Consider the following 15,982-nt stretch of genomic DNA (forward strand, 5'->3'; position numbering starts at 1 on the left):
AAAATTTCAAAAACCAAGCCCAACTTATCATACTTAGTACAGCCACTCCAATCGGTTTAGATGGTTTTGCTCATCCCCAGTGGAGCAACATTGCTCTTGGGGGGCAGAAGTAGCTTTATTTCTCAAGTTAATTTGTTCTTTCAATTCTCTTTCCATACCAAAGCAATAGCTAATCGACCATAAAATCAATGACATAAGAGGTAAAGGCAATATGAAACAAAACAAGAATTTGAAAATAGAAGCTCAAGATAAACCACATACTTATAAAAGTGTCAATTTCCTAACTCGAAAAACCCAATGCCAGTTGGGGTAGCATAAACCAACAAAAGAAACATGTAAATGTAAACAATAACTCGCTAAGTAATAGACAGAAAGGCACTTAATCGAAGAGTGAGAATCCCATATCTTCATCGTCACTCTCCTCCTCTTTCTCTTCCTTCTTTTTCTCCTCAGCTGCTGGTGCTTCTGCGGCTGGGGCAGCGCCTCCAGCAGGAGCTGCAGCTCCTCCTCCTATGAAACCTCCGCCTCCGCCACCTCCGATAATCACCTGTACCATACAAATTGTCATACACCAAACTGCTCAACAGCTGCAACGTGTAATACTAATATTCATCCAATCATTAACAAAACACTGCACACATACTTCGCAAAAACCCCTTTTTTTCCCTCGTGAAGATTACGGTTTTTAATTTTTTCAACAATTAAAGTCTCCGATCCACAAGCGATCCAACGGTTTGGAAAATAGATTGAGGTAGACAAACAAAGAGGGTTAAGATGCGAAGATGATGTAAATAATGAAGGAGGAAGGATGAAAAAGAAAAACCTGGAAAACAGCAGAGTTAGGAGTGATGAGAGAAAAAGAGGAGCTAACGCCGCCAGAGGAGTCGACGGCGGCGGCACACTGAACGAGTTTCCTCTGGAGCTCGTAAGCAGAAGCAGCAGAACCTTCAAGTTCTCCCTCCCACTGCTTGGCAGTCCATTCCCCGGCGCTACTCTTGCACACAAAGGTGAAAACTCCCATTCTTTTTCTTATTTGTCTCACGCACCACGAATCGCAAATTTGCACAGGGAGACCGAAACGCAGAGACACGGTCTGCTAGATTTGTCTGTTATTTATATATGATATCACCGTATATAAGCAAAACCCTAGATTTCTCAATCCTAAATGACTCCTCCCTCCCTCCATTATTTCTTAATACCTGTTATGTCCTCCTTTTAGCCCGGCCCGATTTAGTAACCAACGGATAATTTGATTATGTAGCCCAAGCCCATCCGACGAAAACCGAGAAAAGAAAAAAGGGATTAGATTGACGTCAGAATTTGTTTTCTCTGCTATATTTTTATTTAGAAGGAACTAAAAATAATTTATTTATGTCAAAATGGAATGATATTTTCATAACATTCTTAATAAAATTAAATCATTGCTTCTAAGAGGATCTATGAGAAGAAGGGTAGTATTAACAAGAAATTTGAAAAGCCATATTAGCAAGAAAATTTTCCTTTTTTAAGGGATCTTTAATAGTTAAAGTCAAATATTAATTAACATTTGATTCATATGTTTCCATTTAAATCATCTATGTAGCAATTTTATTGTCTATAACCAAAATTATCTTATGACATCATTTATTTCATGAGATCGACAATTCTCAATAAACACTTCATAATTTTACTTGATATGTAGGATAATTTCAAGTTTGATCAAAGAAATGACATTTTCAATTCTCAAAGTACACGAAGAATATCTCTTGTAGTGAATTATTGGCATGAAGTTCGATGAGCTCTATTAGCGTTGATTAGCAACCAATCTTATTGTGAGACCATCTTATCAACAACTTCACGTGGGCTTTTTACAATTGAAATATGCTTTATTGGTTTTATCAAAATATCAGGGAAGAGGTTTTCTTGTTTTGCAATATCCCCTTTGAAAATGGAAAAATGAAGCTACATTTAACTACCACAATATAAATTACTTTCAAAAAAATCATCTTGATTAAAAAGCATGAAGACACTATTCATTTTTGGCTGTGCTTTATTCTCACATATGCTGGTGACCTGGTTATAATTTTTTTACTATAATAAATTTAGTTCTTATATTTTTACAAAATTGATTTAAAATAAATTGATAATTATGTTAAAACTCTATAACAAAATTTGATGGCATGATTTTGCTGTTGATAACGTAGCATATCAACTTGAATTTTTTAAATCACATGACACACATTACTATAAAAAATTTAAGGTAAAATACATCTAACTTCTTAAATTTTAATCAAAATTCTAAATAGGTCTATTAGTTTTCGAATTAAACATTTCATCTTAAAAAACTATCTTTCATTGGACATATAGATCCAACCGTTAATGTTTCTTTTAATTTGATGATGTGATAATATTGAAATGATAATTTTACTAGCTATTAATTTTAAAAATTACTATTATATAATTTTTATTAATTAAAAAGAAAGTTGAGGATCGGAACCTTTTTTTATATTTTAAAAAATATAATAATAATCTTTTCAATTAATAAAGAAAAAGGAGTATTTTAGTTCTTCCATCATCTTTGTTAACGGTGTTTACACTTTTGAGGCGGAGTATCTATTTCAAAAACTAATGGATTCGTTTAATAAACTTAGAGATGTTAGAGTATTTTACTTAAAAATTTATGTTTAATAAAAAAATTTCTAAGATCTCTTTTAAAATTTTTTAAAAATATTAATTATTATATAATTAAAAATAAATATGATCTATTTGAAGTTGATGTGTGTCCTATAATCAAAAGATTAATCTATCTCAACATGTTAAGTTATTAGACAAAAAAAACACACTAATTTAAAGGCAAAGTTTCAATATTTATTATAAAATATTTTTAATTCGATTTTTAGTAAAAATTATCTTTTTGCTCCAATGTTGTATGTATTTTTCTTGAAATGTGGACTCCAAGTTTCCTTGTCAAGAAGGAAGAGGGACCAAATTCATTAAAATTAAAAAATAAAAACTAAAACTATCAATTTGAGATAGTAGAGAGATCAAATTCAAAATTTGAACAAAGCACTAGTACCATTCTTTTGACAAATTATAACCAAAATATTCTCTCCAAATACAGATGTTTCCCATTCATGTTTATTATTAGTAGGGCAAGCACTTATTTGGTTTGATTTTTTTTTCAACTTATGTATTTTTTAGAAGTGAAAGCAAAGTTAAACAAGATTTTTTGAAAAATTCTTAAAATAAAATAATTTTTTTTCTAAAAAATAAAATTAAAAAAAATTTAGAGAAAAATTGCATTGAAGAGCTTTTTCTTCTCTTCCTTTTAAAACACACCAACTTTTTAAGAAATACCTTTCTCTCTCAATTAATCTCCTCCTCTCCTTCTCTTTTCAAATCACCATTTTCTCACACAAAATCTTGATCTCATTCTCTTTTACCTCTTTTTACAAAAATTACTAAAAAAAAAAAACCCAACAACAAAAAAACCAAAATTTAAAATTTTTTCAGTCCTACAAAAATTAAGAGAAACAAAAACGAAAACTCAAAATTCAAAATTTCATTCAAATACTATTTAAATATTTTCTCTTTTTACCAAAAATTCTAATACTATAATTACTATGCAAGTTTTGAAATTATTCCTTTTTTATAATTTTTTTATTTTAATATTTAAAAATTTATTAAGTGATTGAATAAAACATAAATAGGTTATTTTAACCAAACTTAAAACTTATATAATTTATTTTATCATAAAGCTTATTAAATAATTTTAACGTAATTTTAAAATTTATTATTTTTTATAAAAACTTTATAATAACTTTTAAACTAAAAAAATATTAAATCAAACAGGCTCTTAAAACTCAGCTGAGGACTATCTCATGAGTAATAAGCTCTTTTTTCTTTTTTTTTTTGGGAAAGGTTTTAAACCAAAAAAAAAAAAGACAACACAATTATACATAATTAAAATTTATTTTTTGGACGTTTCATAGGCATTCTATTTTGCAGTTACTATTCTACTTTGGTTTGCACTTAAATATCAAGACAACACAATTATACATAATTAAAATTCTAACTGCTAACTGGTAATTCAATTGCACTATAATATTAATAGTTTATATGTGTAAAGATATTGCTCTGTTTTGCATTTAGTTTTGCTACTTACTATATAAAATTGACAGCCAAATAGAATGCATTCCATCATACAAGTTACGTTACACCCTTTTAGTTATACATTGAGAAAACTCATGGGAAAAACAGCATTGTGGAGGTAACAGTTCAATTTTCTATATAGGAAGGAACATGTTCAACAAGACGACAATAATCAAACCAGATTTCCAATCACCTGCTGAGGCCTAAAAAACAACTAATCTATGGTGGCTTTGCCTTCTAACGATAACAACTAACGGTTTCTATAAGAATATGATGATATTTCTAATTTTTGTTAGCAATCCTCATACAGCCTCATGACAGTCATTGTTCCTTGCGGGAAGTTGCCTTCCATCATTCTTCCCTGGCCACCAGCTATGATCTCCCAGGAAGAAAATTGAGTTTCAGCAGAAAACAAAGACCCCCTTTTCTGATTTGATCATTCTTTTTGCCGGAGCAGATCCAACTATTCTCTCAAGCTAGCAAGGCAGAAGTCAGAAGACAGCAAATACTAATGTCAGTAAACCAAATATATCAAAGGAAAAGAAACTCGGACAATTCAAGAATACTGTAGTACAGAGATTCATACATGTCAATGATGATCAAGGAAAACATAACCAACTATGCATGCTTTCGGTTTTCAGCCTAATCTTTCTTAATTACTTTCCAAGCTTTTGCTCAGTTTCTGATGCAATATGAACCTTAATTAAAGGTCAGAGCAGATTTGCTGTTTTAACCACCACAAAACATCTTCGACAAAAACTAAAAACAATACTATCACAGCAAATACTGCTGCTCTTTACCAAGGTGAAGGCCAGAAGGCCCATAAACAATTATCACCCTCCAATACTATCATCACAACTCTATCCACTGCCATCCTGCAATGGAGGAGATATGCCGGCAAGCTTGGATTGCATATGACTAACCTACGTAACAAGATCATAAGACATTACCCGTAGCTTATCAAACAGAGAAAATAATACGGTGCATGCCACGTCATCTGACCCTTCAAGCATATTGACAATCTGGAATCAAAGAGGCATGTACTAATTAGAGTTAGAAAGAAAGCTGAGCAACAGAGAAAAGGGTAATCAAGTTTTATGGTAATCACACTTACCTCAGGGTAAAACTCCTTCCTCTCTGGGAGAGAATAGATGATCAAATTTCGAATACCACGAATCTAGGCACCAGGAAAATTAAGAGGCATTAACACCATGTATTGGCAGAACTCATTTTACTTTTCATATTCATTCAAATCACAATTGACAAGATGTCACAAAAATAAAAGCCAGTGTAGGGTGTCTAAATAAGGAAATACCATTGTGCTATGAATACAGAGAGAAAAGCAGTTTAAAGAACCTTATATCTGCGATAAAAATGAATTCTCTCAGTGTAGAGCATGATCTTTCGCTTCCGTTCAAAAAACCAAACTCGTGCACGAGATATATCTCTCTGATCTGTGTAACTAAAAACAAAGAAAAAACTTATGACTAACCAATAGGGGATAGTAAAGTTTTAAAACAAAGACAGAAGGCAACCAGCATACAGCATGAATTGAACTGATAACACAGAATGAAAGTAGATATATAGTATCTTACTCCCCGAGTAAACAGAATGATGCATTCTGAGACTTCAAGAAATTTCGAAGTCGAACAAATTCAAAGTAAGAACTCGCAAATAGCATAATCCCACCCTAAAAAAGAGCTCAATGAATGGAAAATATAGCAACACTTTAAAATTAATACAACTACAGCATTTTTTCAAAGAAGGCTAAAGCACAAGTACCTGTTCAGAATCTTTTATCTTAGGAAACACCTGGATCAGGAAAATCATCAATGTATAAGTTGATATTTGACAAAGGTAAGATAAAAGCAAGTTGTATTCTTCAATAGCAAGCCCAATCCTTCTCGGTGCTTTTTCATTGAGGTGAATATGTATTTACATAGGCACCTCCAAACTGAAAGAGAAAACTATAACAAGCTCGTAGGGTGCTTATCCAATAGGGAGTTTACAATATGATTGTCTGTGGATGAGTTTCTAGCAAATCCCATACAAATTTCAAAGAGCATATAGGATGCCCTAACCCAGTATTCACTCACCCATAGGATGGAGCCAAAAGCATATTTGTCCCAACAAACATAACACACTCCAAAATATGCAGTTCATACTATGCAGAACTTACACGAGATGCTACTAATCTATTCAGGACATAAGTATGAGAGACCGAAGAAAACTTAACCTAATTTTATTAACAAGGAAATGTAGAAAAGGAAAATAAAATATCTTCCTCCAGTTTTTATTCCATGGATGCTCAGAGAATGTGGAGTTTCCTACATGATAATTAGAGGAATCAATCTCCCAAGCAGGACTTTCGTGCCCTTTAACAAAAAATGCCTTTGCCAACACCTAGTTGGGCCGAATAAAAGCAGAAGTTGGGCTGGGTTTGGAATTCCAAATCCAAGCTTGCCCATAACCCAGAAGATCATATGTCTTATTTATTAGAATATTTAAAATGTAAGTATAAAATAAGTAACATCACTTCCTAGTATGCATAATGAAAAACATTTATAGAAACACAAACTCAATTATCCGGTCTGGGCTTTGGCCTTGAACTTTATCCAGGCCCAATCCTAGGATTTTATCAAGCTTAACTTATTTTGTCCAGGTCTGGCCCAATATATCAGAAAGAGATGTCCAAGCCCACCCAAATTGTTGGGAAAGACTTGCAGGCCTACGTGTTCTGCCCAGCCATGCACACCTCTAATGATGCATCCCTACATCCTATCCTACACTTTTAAGAAAATACATTATGGAAAAATCAATATGGTCTTCTTCGAAGTTTGCTGCAACTATATAATTAGATCAAGGAAGCATTCCTATTCATTTCTTAGGCTCCATTTGGTTGATGCTTTTGCTTTTTGCCTGTTTGGCAAAAAATGATTAGAAAGGAAAAAGCAAAAAATGAAAAATGAATAGTAGAAAACAAAAGACAAATAACAAAAGGATCAATCAAATGGAGCCTTAGTGTCTAGTTAAATGCATGCAGGCACATCTCAAAGATACGAAGTTGAGGTGCCCGTGTAGTTGAGCTTCCAAAAAATTAACATCCTAACAACCAATAATCATGTGTATAAGGTAAAACAATAAAATATTAGCTTTCTTCTGGTATTGTCATAACAATTCTGCTTCTTTATAAATAACAACTAAATGGATTATACACATCTGTTCCAATGTGTATATACCTCTCTAAAATTACTTCACACATTTCTATCGTGTGGATAAGAAACACTATGATGTCATTATTAGAGTTGGTGAAGGAAGTGAAGGAAGATCTTTCTTACATTTGCACCCTAATACTGAACTGAGTTAGTGTAAATTGCCATAACCTGGCAACATAAACTTAAAGATTTCTGCTTCAAATATTGTTATGTTTTTTACTAGGAACACGGACTCCAATGTTTTCCTAACGAGAAAGGAGATAAAATAAGATCTTATTGTTTAATATTTTGATCATGCAAAATATCATTATTTAAATTCTATTTTCATGATTTCTTTGTTGTTGGAGTGTTACTTTTACCAAAAGGAGCTGCAAGACCATCCTATGACTAGGCACCATTAATGAGTGCAATCTAATATTTGCAGGTTTTCCAAAAGAAGACACATGGAAACAACAAAATAACTTTGGAGAGAATGAACCTTCTTAGCAAAATATTCAAGACGAGCATCATCAACCTCAGCTATCGAGTCTGCATCAAATCTTTCATATATCTGTCAAAGTCAAAGAGCACAAAAATATCAGGATAACCTAAAATTAATGCCTACCTCTCAAGGAAACATAAGTGACATAGACGAGCCAAATTCACATATCAGGCAATAAGAAGACAATTACAAACAACAATATCTAACTTACAATTACAATAACGAAATTGTCTATTATTCACATTACATGTGGAAAGAAAAAGAGTAAAAGGACATTTTTGCAACTTGGCAGTGCTTGATTTAACGACCAAACAGCGCCAAAGATCCATCTGTGGGAGATGTAAAATCTGGATAAAGTAGTATCAGTCCAGTCTTGTTTCTTATGGAAATAAAATTAAAAAAATGAAATAGAAATAGGGGATGAGAAACTCCCAATTGGAGAACTAGGAGAATTATAGAAGAACAAACCTAAACATTTTGGTTAACAACAAATGGGATCCCTTTTTAAATCCTAGGTTCTAACCTAAACAAGAAGAGGTGTCAAAAGGGTTCAAAGTGGCACCTCTTCTTAATGTGAGGCAGACAACACAGTCTTTCATGCTGATCAATCATATTAGAAGTCTAACATCTGCTAGCTTAGTCTTGTCATCTTTAAAGCATGTAGCTCAAGATTTACAAGATTGTGGTACGTTTCTGTTTGCAGCATGGATACAAGGGCATGTATGAACCAACGTGCAATACAAGGGGTAAGCTTTGTTGGGTCACTATATGGGTTATGGCACTCATGGTAACGTCCCTCAGGTTATTTGGTAGATATTGATACGGAAACAAATAATTCTTATACTTGTACACAAATTTTAGAGCAATAAAAAGATTAAAAAAAAGAATTGGATAACAAGCCTTTATTTAATAATATTACTTAAACCTAATTGATTGAGATGCATTTCCAGTACCGAAAGAGTATAAGTTTTCTAGCCACAAGGAACAAACAACAAGAGAAGGCTTTAAATGCTCTATGAGAATATAAGAAATAACATCTATGTTATTTGCTTCCAAAGACCATTTGTAAGTTAGTGTTCTACTCCCATTTATGGAATATTCAAAGCCAAATAAATCTGATTGCAAATTTAAATACTATTAAATTTAATTCTTAATTCAAAATTAAAGACAACATTATCAATCACTTAACCTATTAGTTCATTGAAAACAAGTGGGTGGGTGACAATTTAAGGGTGCAAGAGTGCAACAGCAATACTGCTTTCTGTCCTGCTCCCACAGCCATTTTTGGTTCATTTTGTGTGTCTCCAGTACACCATGATCAACCATCCAGACTAGACAAGTCTGTAATAAGACTCATGCATTCTGGAATGGGCAAGTTGAGAATAATGCTTGTGTAGCTTTCGGAGGAAGTTGGTAAAGTTTACTGGCTTTAGCAAGGTAGAAAATGCTTGTTTGTCGCAGGGTGTACTGAATCAGAATCAATTTCCTGAATTTCATTGTCCAAAGACAAAGCCCCAAGCGCAAACCTAGTACCCAGTAAATTGGTTTTCTTTGGAAGTATTACTTCAATCTCTTTGACCAAAATGCCCACTATAAACTAGCTATTTCTTTCTTTGACCAAAATACCCTCATGACGACTCAACTTGCATAAGGCTAGCCTCTAAAACAGGTCGCGCCACATAGGCCCATTTGTGGGGGTACCATGCTGGTATGATGTCCCCTGGGACACGCATCCCAACACAACCCCTCTATCTGCATCTTGCTGATCATCATCTAATATATTAGGTTGTGCGCCACCTGTCCTATTTCATACCTTCACCAAAACTCCTAGAGTAAACTAAAAATGACAGCAACATAACTAATTAACTGTAGGGTGCAGGATTTGCAAAAATTACATTGTCATGTACATGAAGATAACCTGAATAATAGAAGTATAAAGGTTCTTCAAAGGCTGCATCCTTCCCTGGGCAATTACATTCTTGCCTTAAAGGCTATCACCAAAATGATGTTTATTTACTATCACTCCTAAAAGTTTTATCCTCTTTTTCGGGTATTTAATCGCTAAATATATTCATCAAAGGAAAAATCAGTTAAAAGAAAATAAAAAAATGAATAATAATATACAACAAAATAAAAAATTCTTCTCTTATCAACTAATATAACATAGCTACTGCATGTGGCGTATCCCAGTACATGCATCAAATGAGGACATAAATGAGTAGTATATTAAAATCCCAATTTACATTTCGCTCGGAAGCTCAACAGCCATTGAGGACATTGCTCAAGAAAGTATGTTAATGGCATCTGAACAAGGCAGAGTATAAGAAAACGTGTAATCTAATAAAAAAGCAAATCTAGACAGGCTTACCTGCCGCACTTGCGATAAAACTTTAGGAAGAACACCATTATGCTCACACACTGACTTCACCTGTAGGGACAAGTAACTAACTATTAATTCATAGCATTTTTTTTTCCTTTTTCATTTTTGTTTGCTAAATGGTTCTAAAGCTAGAGCTTATAGATCAGAGCCCCAATAGTGGTTTCTATTTCCAACAAAGTTTAAGAAACTGCAATTACTTTCAAGTTCATTAGCATTTCCCCCATTTAAAGGTCATAGCAACAACATGCAAAAACCTTGTGCACACACATTCTAATTAGTTGGCCAACTAAAGGGTTAAAAGAATGTTTAGAAGGAGGGTGTGTAGAATAGCTAGGTAAACTGATGAGCAAAGTTCTACTCTTTAATCATCTCATGCATTCTCTCTCTCCCTATCAAATAAAACAAACAGAACAAAACGTTTGCCTTTCTTATTCTCTGCTCTGTAACCATTCAAATAGAGCTATAATTCTTATTTCTTAAGGTTTGCAGAGACATAGAAATGCCTATGCAATGAAGTGTAGAAATATTTTAATGCTACATTTGGGAACATATATTAGAGAGAGTGGATTTGGATTTGGATTTGGCTTGTTATATATATTGTGAGGACGAAATGCACACACTACATAAAAACTAGTTAAGATTCAATATATACATATAGGTATGAGAAGATGGATTTAAAATTCACAAATTCACCACTAAATGATGATGCAACATTCCATGAATTTGAAATAATCCTGAAAGTCAAGTTTACATGTGTTTTATTACACAATTTATATTATAATCCAAATTCTCAAATTTCCGAAAGCAACCCAAACAATATTTCCCTCTTAGTAATGTGAGATATATAGAAAAAGAACAGAACAAGATGGTCATACCTTTCCTTGATAGTTAACACACTGGTGATTGAAAAGAGCATTCATGTCTGGAATAAGAATGTGTCGAAGAGATTAGAGATATTTGTGCAATAGCAATATGCATCAAGAGACACTCAAGGGGCTTATTTTTCATTTTAAATTTTTACACACATCACTGATGTACTTAACCACACAAAATTAATTATAAAAGCATAGGTACAATAACATGACGGTATATGATTTTAAAAATTCTTAATTCAACTCTAGCCTTATACATGACAGACAGATACCTTTGTAAAAGATTAGTATTAGTAAAAGTCATTCTGGAATTCCAAAAATGATAAAAAAACCTATGCCTGCATGACTGAAATTAAATTCTTGGATCAAGCAAACTACTAGGCTACAAGCTTCCTACACTGTCAGTTACACAGTTCAACAGGGGAGTAAAGAAAGAAGATGGGAGAAGGTAAATGCACTGGAGCTGACAAATGCTAGCTTTGCACTGTAGCAAGTAATTACAAACATAGGCATAGTTCATCAAAAGCAGAAACTCCATTACCTGGATTTAAATAATAACCTAAAATAATCGTCTGCCGATAAAATCGGGCAAATCCATCCAAATACCTAAAGAAGAAAATAACTTATAGGAGTCATATTATTTCCACATAGAAAGAGGAAAAAAAGAAGATAGAAAATATCAACTTGAGAAATTTCTTGAAACATGCCACTGTCTGATACGCATAACATTAGTTCCATGCTGCTTTGATGGTATATGGTTCAGATGCTCAACAACAGAAGTCAGAAAACTCCAATTCTAGATTTCATTCATCAAGAAAGGGGGGAAAAGTTAGGCTTTCTACTCAATATAATAAAAAGGGAAAAAAAGGATCCAAAAAGATAAATTGGATCACGCAAAGTACCTGCAACGATATTACATCCGCATGATCAATAATAACAACCTGTTCATACAATAAAACATGCTCATTCTCTCATCGTTTAAGTTCAATAAAAAATGGGGATGCACCCCTAAATGAAGAAATGCACACTCCAAAAAGTAGATTACTATGCACAAAAAATTACCTCTATAGAAGACAAATAGTCAGTGTCTGATTCCTTATTTTTTGCTGCCTTCCCAAATTTCTAGCAAAAATTAAATGTCATCAACTGAGGGCTTAAAAATGATATGCATGCACGCATGCAATGGTCGATGTGCTTCAAATCAAACTGAAAAATGAATAGTATGAGGAAAGCAACATTGAGGCGTTTAGATCAATAAATATAACATTACATATCTAAAAAGAGATGATACAGTAATATAAATTTTACAGGAAACACTACAGCTTTTTCTTACTTTAAGTTCATTCTCTTTATTCTAGTTTTGTATCTTGATTATGTTGGGTGACTTAGTGAATGTAAATGAGAAAATATATACTATATGCGATTTCCCTCTATGTCAAAGTAGGTTGCCTGACTTGACTATGTCAAATTTTGAACAAGTGATGTTAGCTATTAACCAAGACAAATTATTTGTGGTTAAATTGGCCATAGCAACAGTTGCTAGCTAACTCAGCTAGTAACATCTTTAGGTGGTTGTCCTGGATCAATTCTCATCTTCACTAGGGATTGGGGTAATGGGATGGGAGAGGGCTACCTTCCATTGTGTAGCCCACTTATTAAAAAAAACAGAAAAGGCCGTAGTTATGGTCAAGTTTTAGACTGTGCAAAGTTCTTAACAATCTGTAGAAGAGCTCTTTCCAATATTGAATTAAAGGGAAGAAACAGTAGAAAACAAAAGAAACCATCGCCCACCCCCCTCCCTTTCTCTCTCTTTTTCCTAGATCATAATTTATAAATATGAATGTATTTACAAAGTGGCAAATGCTTGGACTAAGAAGAGTTTTTCATAGGCAACTCAATATTAACAAAGATCAATGTCTCAGAAATGGAAGGTGATTGTATTTTATTCATGGAGATTTAGGATCAACAGAAAAGCCTTGGTTCATAATCTGGATAGAAAATCAACTTATTAAATTAAACATAATCGAACACTACTTGAGATAACTGTGCAACAATAACAACAAACTAAGCCTTTTCTACATGTCAGATTGCAATCATGCTCACATAAAATGTGGTCCTTGAGATAAGTTGAAACTAAGAGAGGGGGAGGGGGAGGGGGGGGGGGGGGGGAGGGGGGGGGGGGGGGGGGGGGGGGGGGGGGGAGGGTATGAGGTGTGGGGGGGGAGGTGAGGGGGGGGGGGGAGGGGGGGGGGTGGGTCTTTTGGGGGGAGAGGAAGCCTCTACATGATCTGTAAACTTCTTCAAAAAGCTTGGGAGATAAGTCTAGGCTGAGTATGATTGATGATGATAAAAATAGTTAGCCGATAAAACTAAGACTGTTTCATAACATAGACTTTAGTAACATATAAAAAGCTTGAATTTCATATAACATTTATCAAACTGTCTTCATGATGCAACTTGGATAGAAAAGAATCTAGAACCAGTAAAATAAAAGACCACTTCTTGTACTTGTTAGTTCAGATTCTTCTTCCTCTTCCTCTTGCTATTTCATTTTTCTTTCTATGTCTGTAACCATAGACTACACTTTTTCTGCCAGATAACTTAGGGTTAGTGAGCTGGTGTCATGAATCAAGTCATATATTTAATTTCATCAATTGAAAATAAAGTATCTGGCGAGAGTCTTACACCATAATTGCAAGCAGACAATATTATTGTTTCTTCAATATATGCTTTGTACAGTGACCCAAGGAGTGAAGAGAACTATATTTATATTTTACACGAGTCTAATCAGAATACAAAGGCACAACAAAGTTTAAAGAAGGCTTAATGCTTACTGTCATTAATTCTAGAGGAGAAGCAACAATAATGTCTGAGGAATAGAAATCACCATATAACTTTATGGTCTTCCTGCAGGGAGGAAAAATATTAAAAAAAAATAATGAGATTAGAGGGCACTAATAATAATAATAGTAATATTAATATTAAAACTGCTTAGCAAGTCTGGGAGAAAAGATTAAAATAGAAGTTAACTTCATAAAAATCATAACTAAATACAATAATCAGATAGTTTCTAAAAAATATACAAGAAAACGTCTTAATCTTGAGGACCACTGGTCATTCATAGTACTTTACCTAGTAAATTTAATGCCTATCATGAAGTCATCCCTTGTATCACCCTTAAAAAGTGATTGATGATCAGAAGGTTTGGGAGGCTTCTGAGGCTTAGCATTCTTTAAGTGCTCCTCCACTTCCTCATCACCTTCAACCTCTTCTGATCCAAAGTCTTGATAGAAACGGTCAATGTACTCCACATTAACCTGGAAAGAATAAATATTATAAATATGGATAACAAAACCTTCAAAAACTCTCCTTTATTTAATTAACAACCAAATTAAACAGCGACTTTTATATGCAAGTACTGATTGCAAACATTAATAAAGTATGAATCACCAAAGTAATCATACAGATATTTACAGAAAACAGGCTTGCAAGACCAGTTATAAAATAACGAGTGCCTGCATTGTTGCTGAAGAAGAGTAAGTCATAGATTTCACTTAATAGTCCTAACTTTGGTTGTTGCTTTAATAGGATATAATGTATTTATTAATAAAACCAAATTCACAAATAGGTGCACAAAATCTATGTGAAGCATATCTAAGTAAAGAAACCATACATATTTTAGGTACATTTTGAGTTTCTTTTACACACGGAGAAAGAGAAGGGCGGGGCTCCTTGTAAAAAAATCGTTTCCATTGCTTGACAAACTGTAACATAAGAGGGATAAGCAAGCAAGTGATTAAGCTTAATCATGCATTCTAGATTTCTTTTTTGGGTACAATACCCCTACCTCCCTAATTTTTGCCCATAATTACACAAGTCTATTAGATTCGAAATAGACAATGTCTGCCCCAAATATGTAAACAGCATTAAAGACAAACATGAAATGTCTAAAAAGCCCATTGCATAAAAAATATGCAAGTCCTTTGGGGAATTTTATGCCGATTGCATAAAAAATATGCCCATTGCATAAACAGTATTGTGTCAATGGCTCTTTGGGGAATTTTATCAAACACCTTCAAATCTCACAACTCAAAAATGTCAAGTTCTCACAACAAGCTTTGAAACTCAAGCCTTAGATCAAACATGGGTTTAAGGTTTCTAAACCCATGAACAAATAAGTAAAATCAACTCAACAACTCAACCTTCATTTTCTCTTCCCACCTTTCAACCTCACTTTGAATCACCCGCCAAAAATCAAACATGGGTTTATAGTTTCCCTTCACAAGTTGCTTTTGAGTTGCAGTGCCAAAAATCAACAACAAATCTGGAGCATTTCAGCAATGAAATTTGGATTTTGAGGGAGTTTTAGCTACTGGTTGGTTTAGAGATGAAAGAAGGGCAAAATTGTCCTAAAAATGCTGCCACATCATTAAAGTAATGGAAACACTAACGGCTGACTAACAACAAGACTTATGTGTCCAACGAAAGATATTCTTTTGGGACGGACTGTTTATTTCAAATACTAATGGACCCAAGTGGGCTTATAGGCAAAACTTAGGGAGGTAGGTGTGTTTTACGCTTCTTCTTTTTTTCTGACAAGAGCATTTTGGAATATTTAAGTCTGAAAGAAAGGTTCAAAACTAGGAATTTAAAAGGTAATTCATCCAATAAAATATCTGACACTTATGTCTTAATTATACAAAGGCAAACCACCAGGTTTTATTGGCTTAAAACTTATCACAAGAGACACATCTTGACTTCTAGAGACTTATCAAGGGAGATAAATGATGTAGTCAAAAAGTTTAGGGCAATTAGAACTCAACAATTAGGGCTAGAATAGAGTTGATTATGTTGGAACAATAGAAAGATAATTGGGTTTTTAAAAGAAACCTCTTGAATAAAT

At 33.6% G+C, this 15,982-nt stretch overlaps 2 protein-coding genes across 7 annotated transcripts in view; both read right to left on the bottom strand.

Annotated features, from left to right (window-relative positions):
* Positions 1 to 201: 201 nt before the first annotated feature.
* Positions 202 to 1,107, bottom strand: LOC110411180 (60S acidic ribosomal protein family). Its single transcript, XM_021421223.2, has 2 exons — positions 824 to 1,107; positions 202 to 547 (listed from the first exon to the last, which is right to left on the bottom strand). The coding sequence occupies exons 1-2, from the start codon at positions 1,019 to 1,021 to the stop codon at positions 380 to 382; spliced, it is 366 nt and encodes a 121-aa protein (XP_021276898.1). The 5' UTR covers positions 1,022 to 1,107; the 3' UTR covers positions 202 to 379.
* Positions 1,108 to 4,093: 2,986 nt separating this feature from the next.
* Positions 4,094 to 15,982, bottom strand: part of NOF1 (U3 small nucleolar RNA-associated protein) — a 20,680-nt gene continuing 8,791 nt past the window's right edge. For 5 of the 6 annotated variants that reach the window (XM_021420183.2, XM_021420180.2, XM_021420182.2 and 2 more), the window contains 15 exons: positions 14,212 to 14,396; positions 13,914 to 13,986; positions 12,142 to 12,201; positions 11,982 to 12,020; positions 11,787 to 11,875; positions 11,621 to 11,685; positions 11,083 to 11,129; positions 10,196 to 10,255; positions 7,825 to 7,896; positions 5,914 to 5,943; positions 5,727 to 5,821; positions 5,488 to 5,593; positions 5,246 to 5,308; positions 5,082 to 5,153; positions 4,094 to 4,607 (listed from right to left, as the gene is read on the bottom strand). In XM_021420183.2, the coding sequence (XP_021275858.1) occupies positions 4,533 to 4,607; positions 5,082 to 5,153; positions 5,246 to 5,308; positions 5,488 to 5,593; positions 5,727 to 5,821; positions 5,914 to 5,943; positions 7,825 to 7,896; positions 10,196 to 10,255; positions 11,083 to 11,129; positions 11,621 to 11,685; positions 11,787 to 11,875; positions 11,982 to 12,020; positions 12,142 to 12,201; positions 13,914 to 13,986; positions 14,212 to 14,396 (1,131 nt within the window). In that variant the 3' untranslated portion in view covers positions 4,094 to 4,532. Of the gene's footprint in view, positions 4,608 to 5,081; positions 5,154 to 5,245; positions 5,309 to 5,487; positions 5,594 to 5,726; positions 5,822 to 5,913; positions 5,944 to 7,824; positions 7,897 to 10,195; positions 10,256 to 11,082; positions 11,130 to 11,620; positions 11,686 to 11,786; positions 11,876 to 11,981; positions 12,021 to 12,141; positions 12,202 to 13,913; positions 13,987 to 14,211; positions 14,397 to 15,982 lie in introns of those variants that run through there. The other variant, XR_002444667.2, reaches the window with a different exon arrangement.

This window comes from Theobroma umbraticum, unplaced genomic scaffold (assembly GCF_002168275.2).
Source record: "Theobroma umbraticum cultivar Fairchild unplaced genomic scaffold, ASM216827v3 scaffold_56.0, whole genome shotgun sequence".
NCBI classification, from domain to species: domain Eukaryota; kingdom Viridiplantae; phylum Streptophyta; class Magnoliopsida; order Malvales; family Malvaceae; genus Theobroma; species Theobroma umbraticum.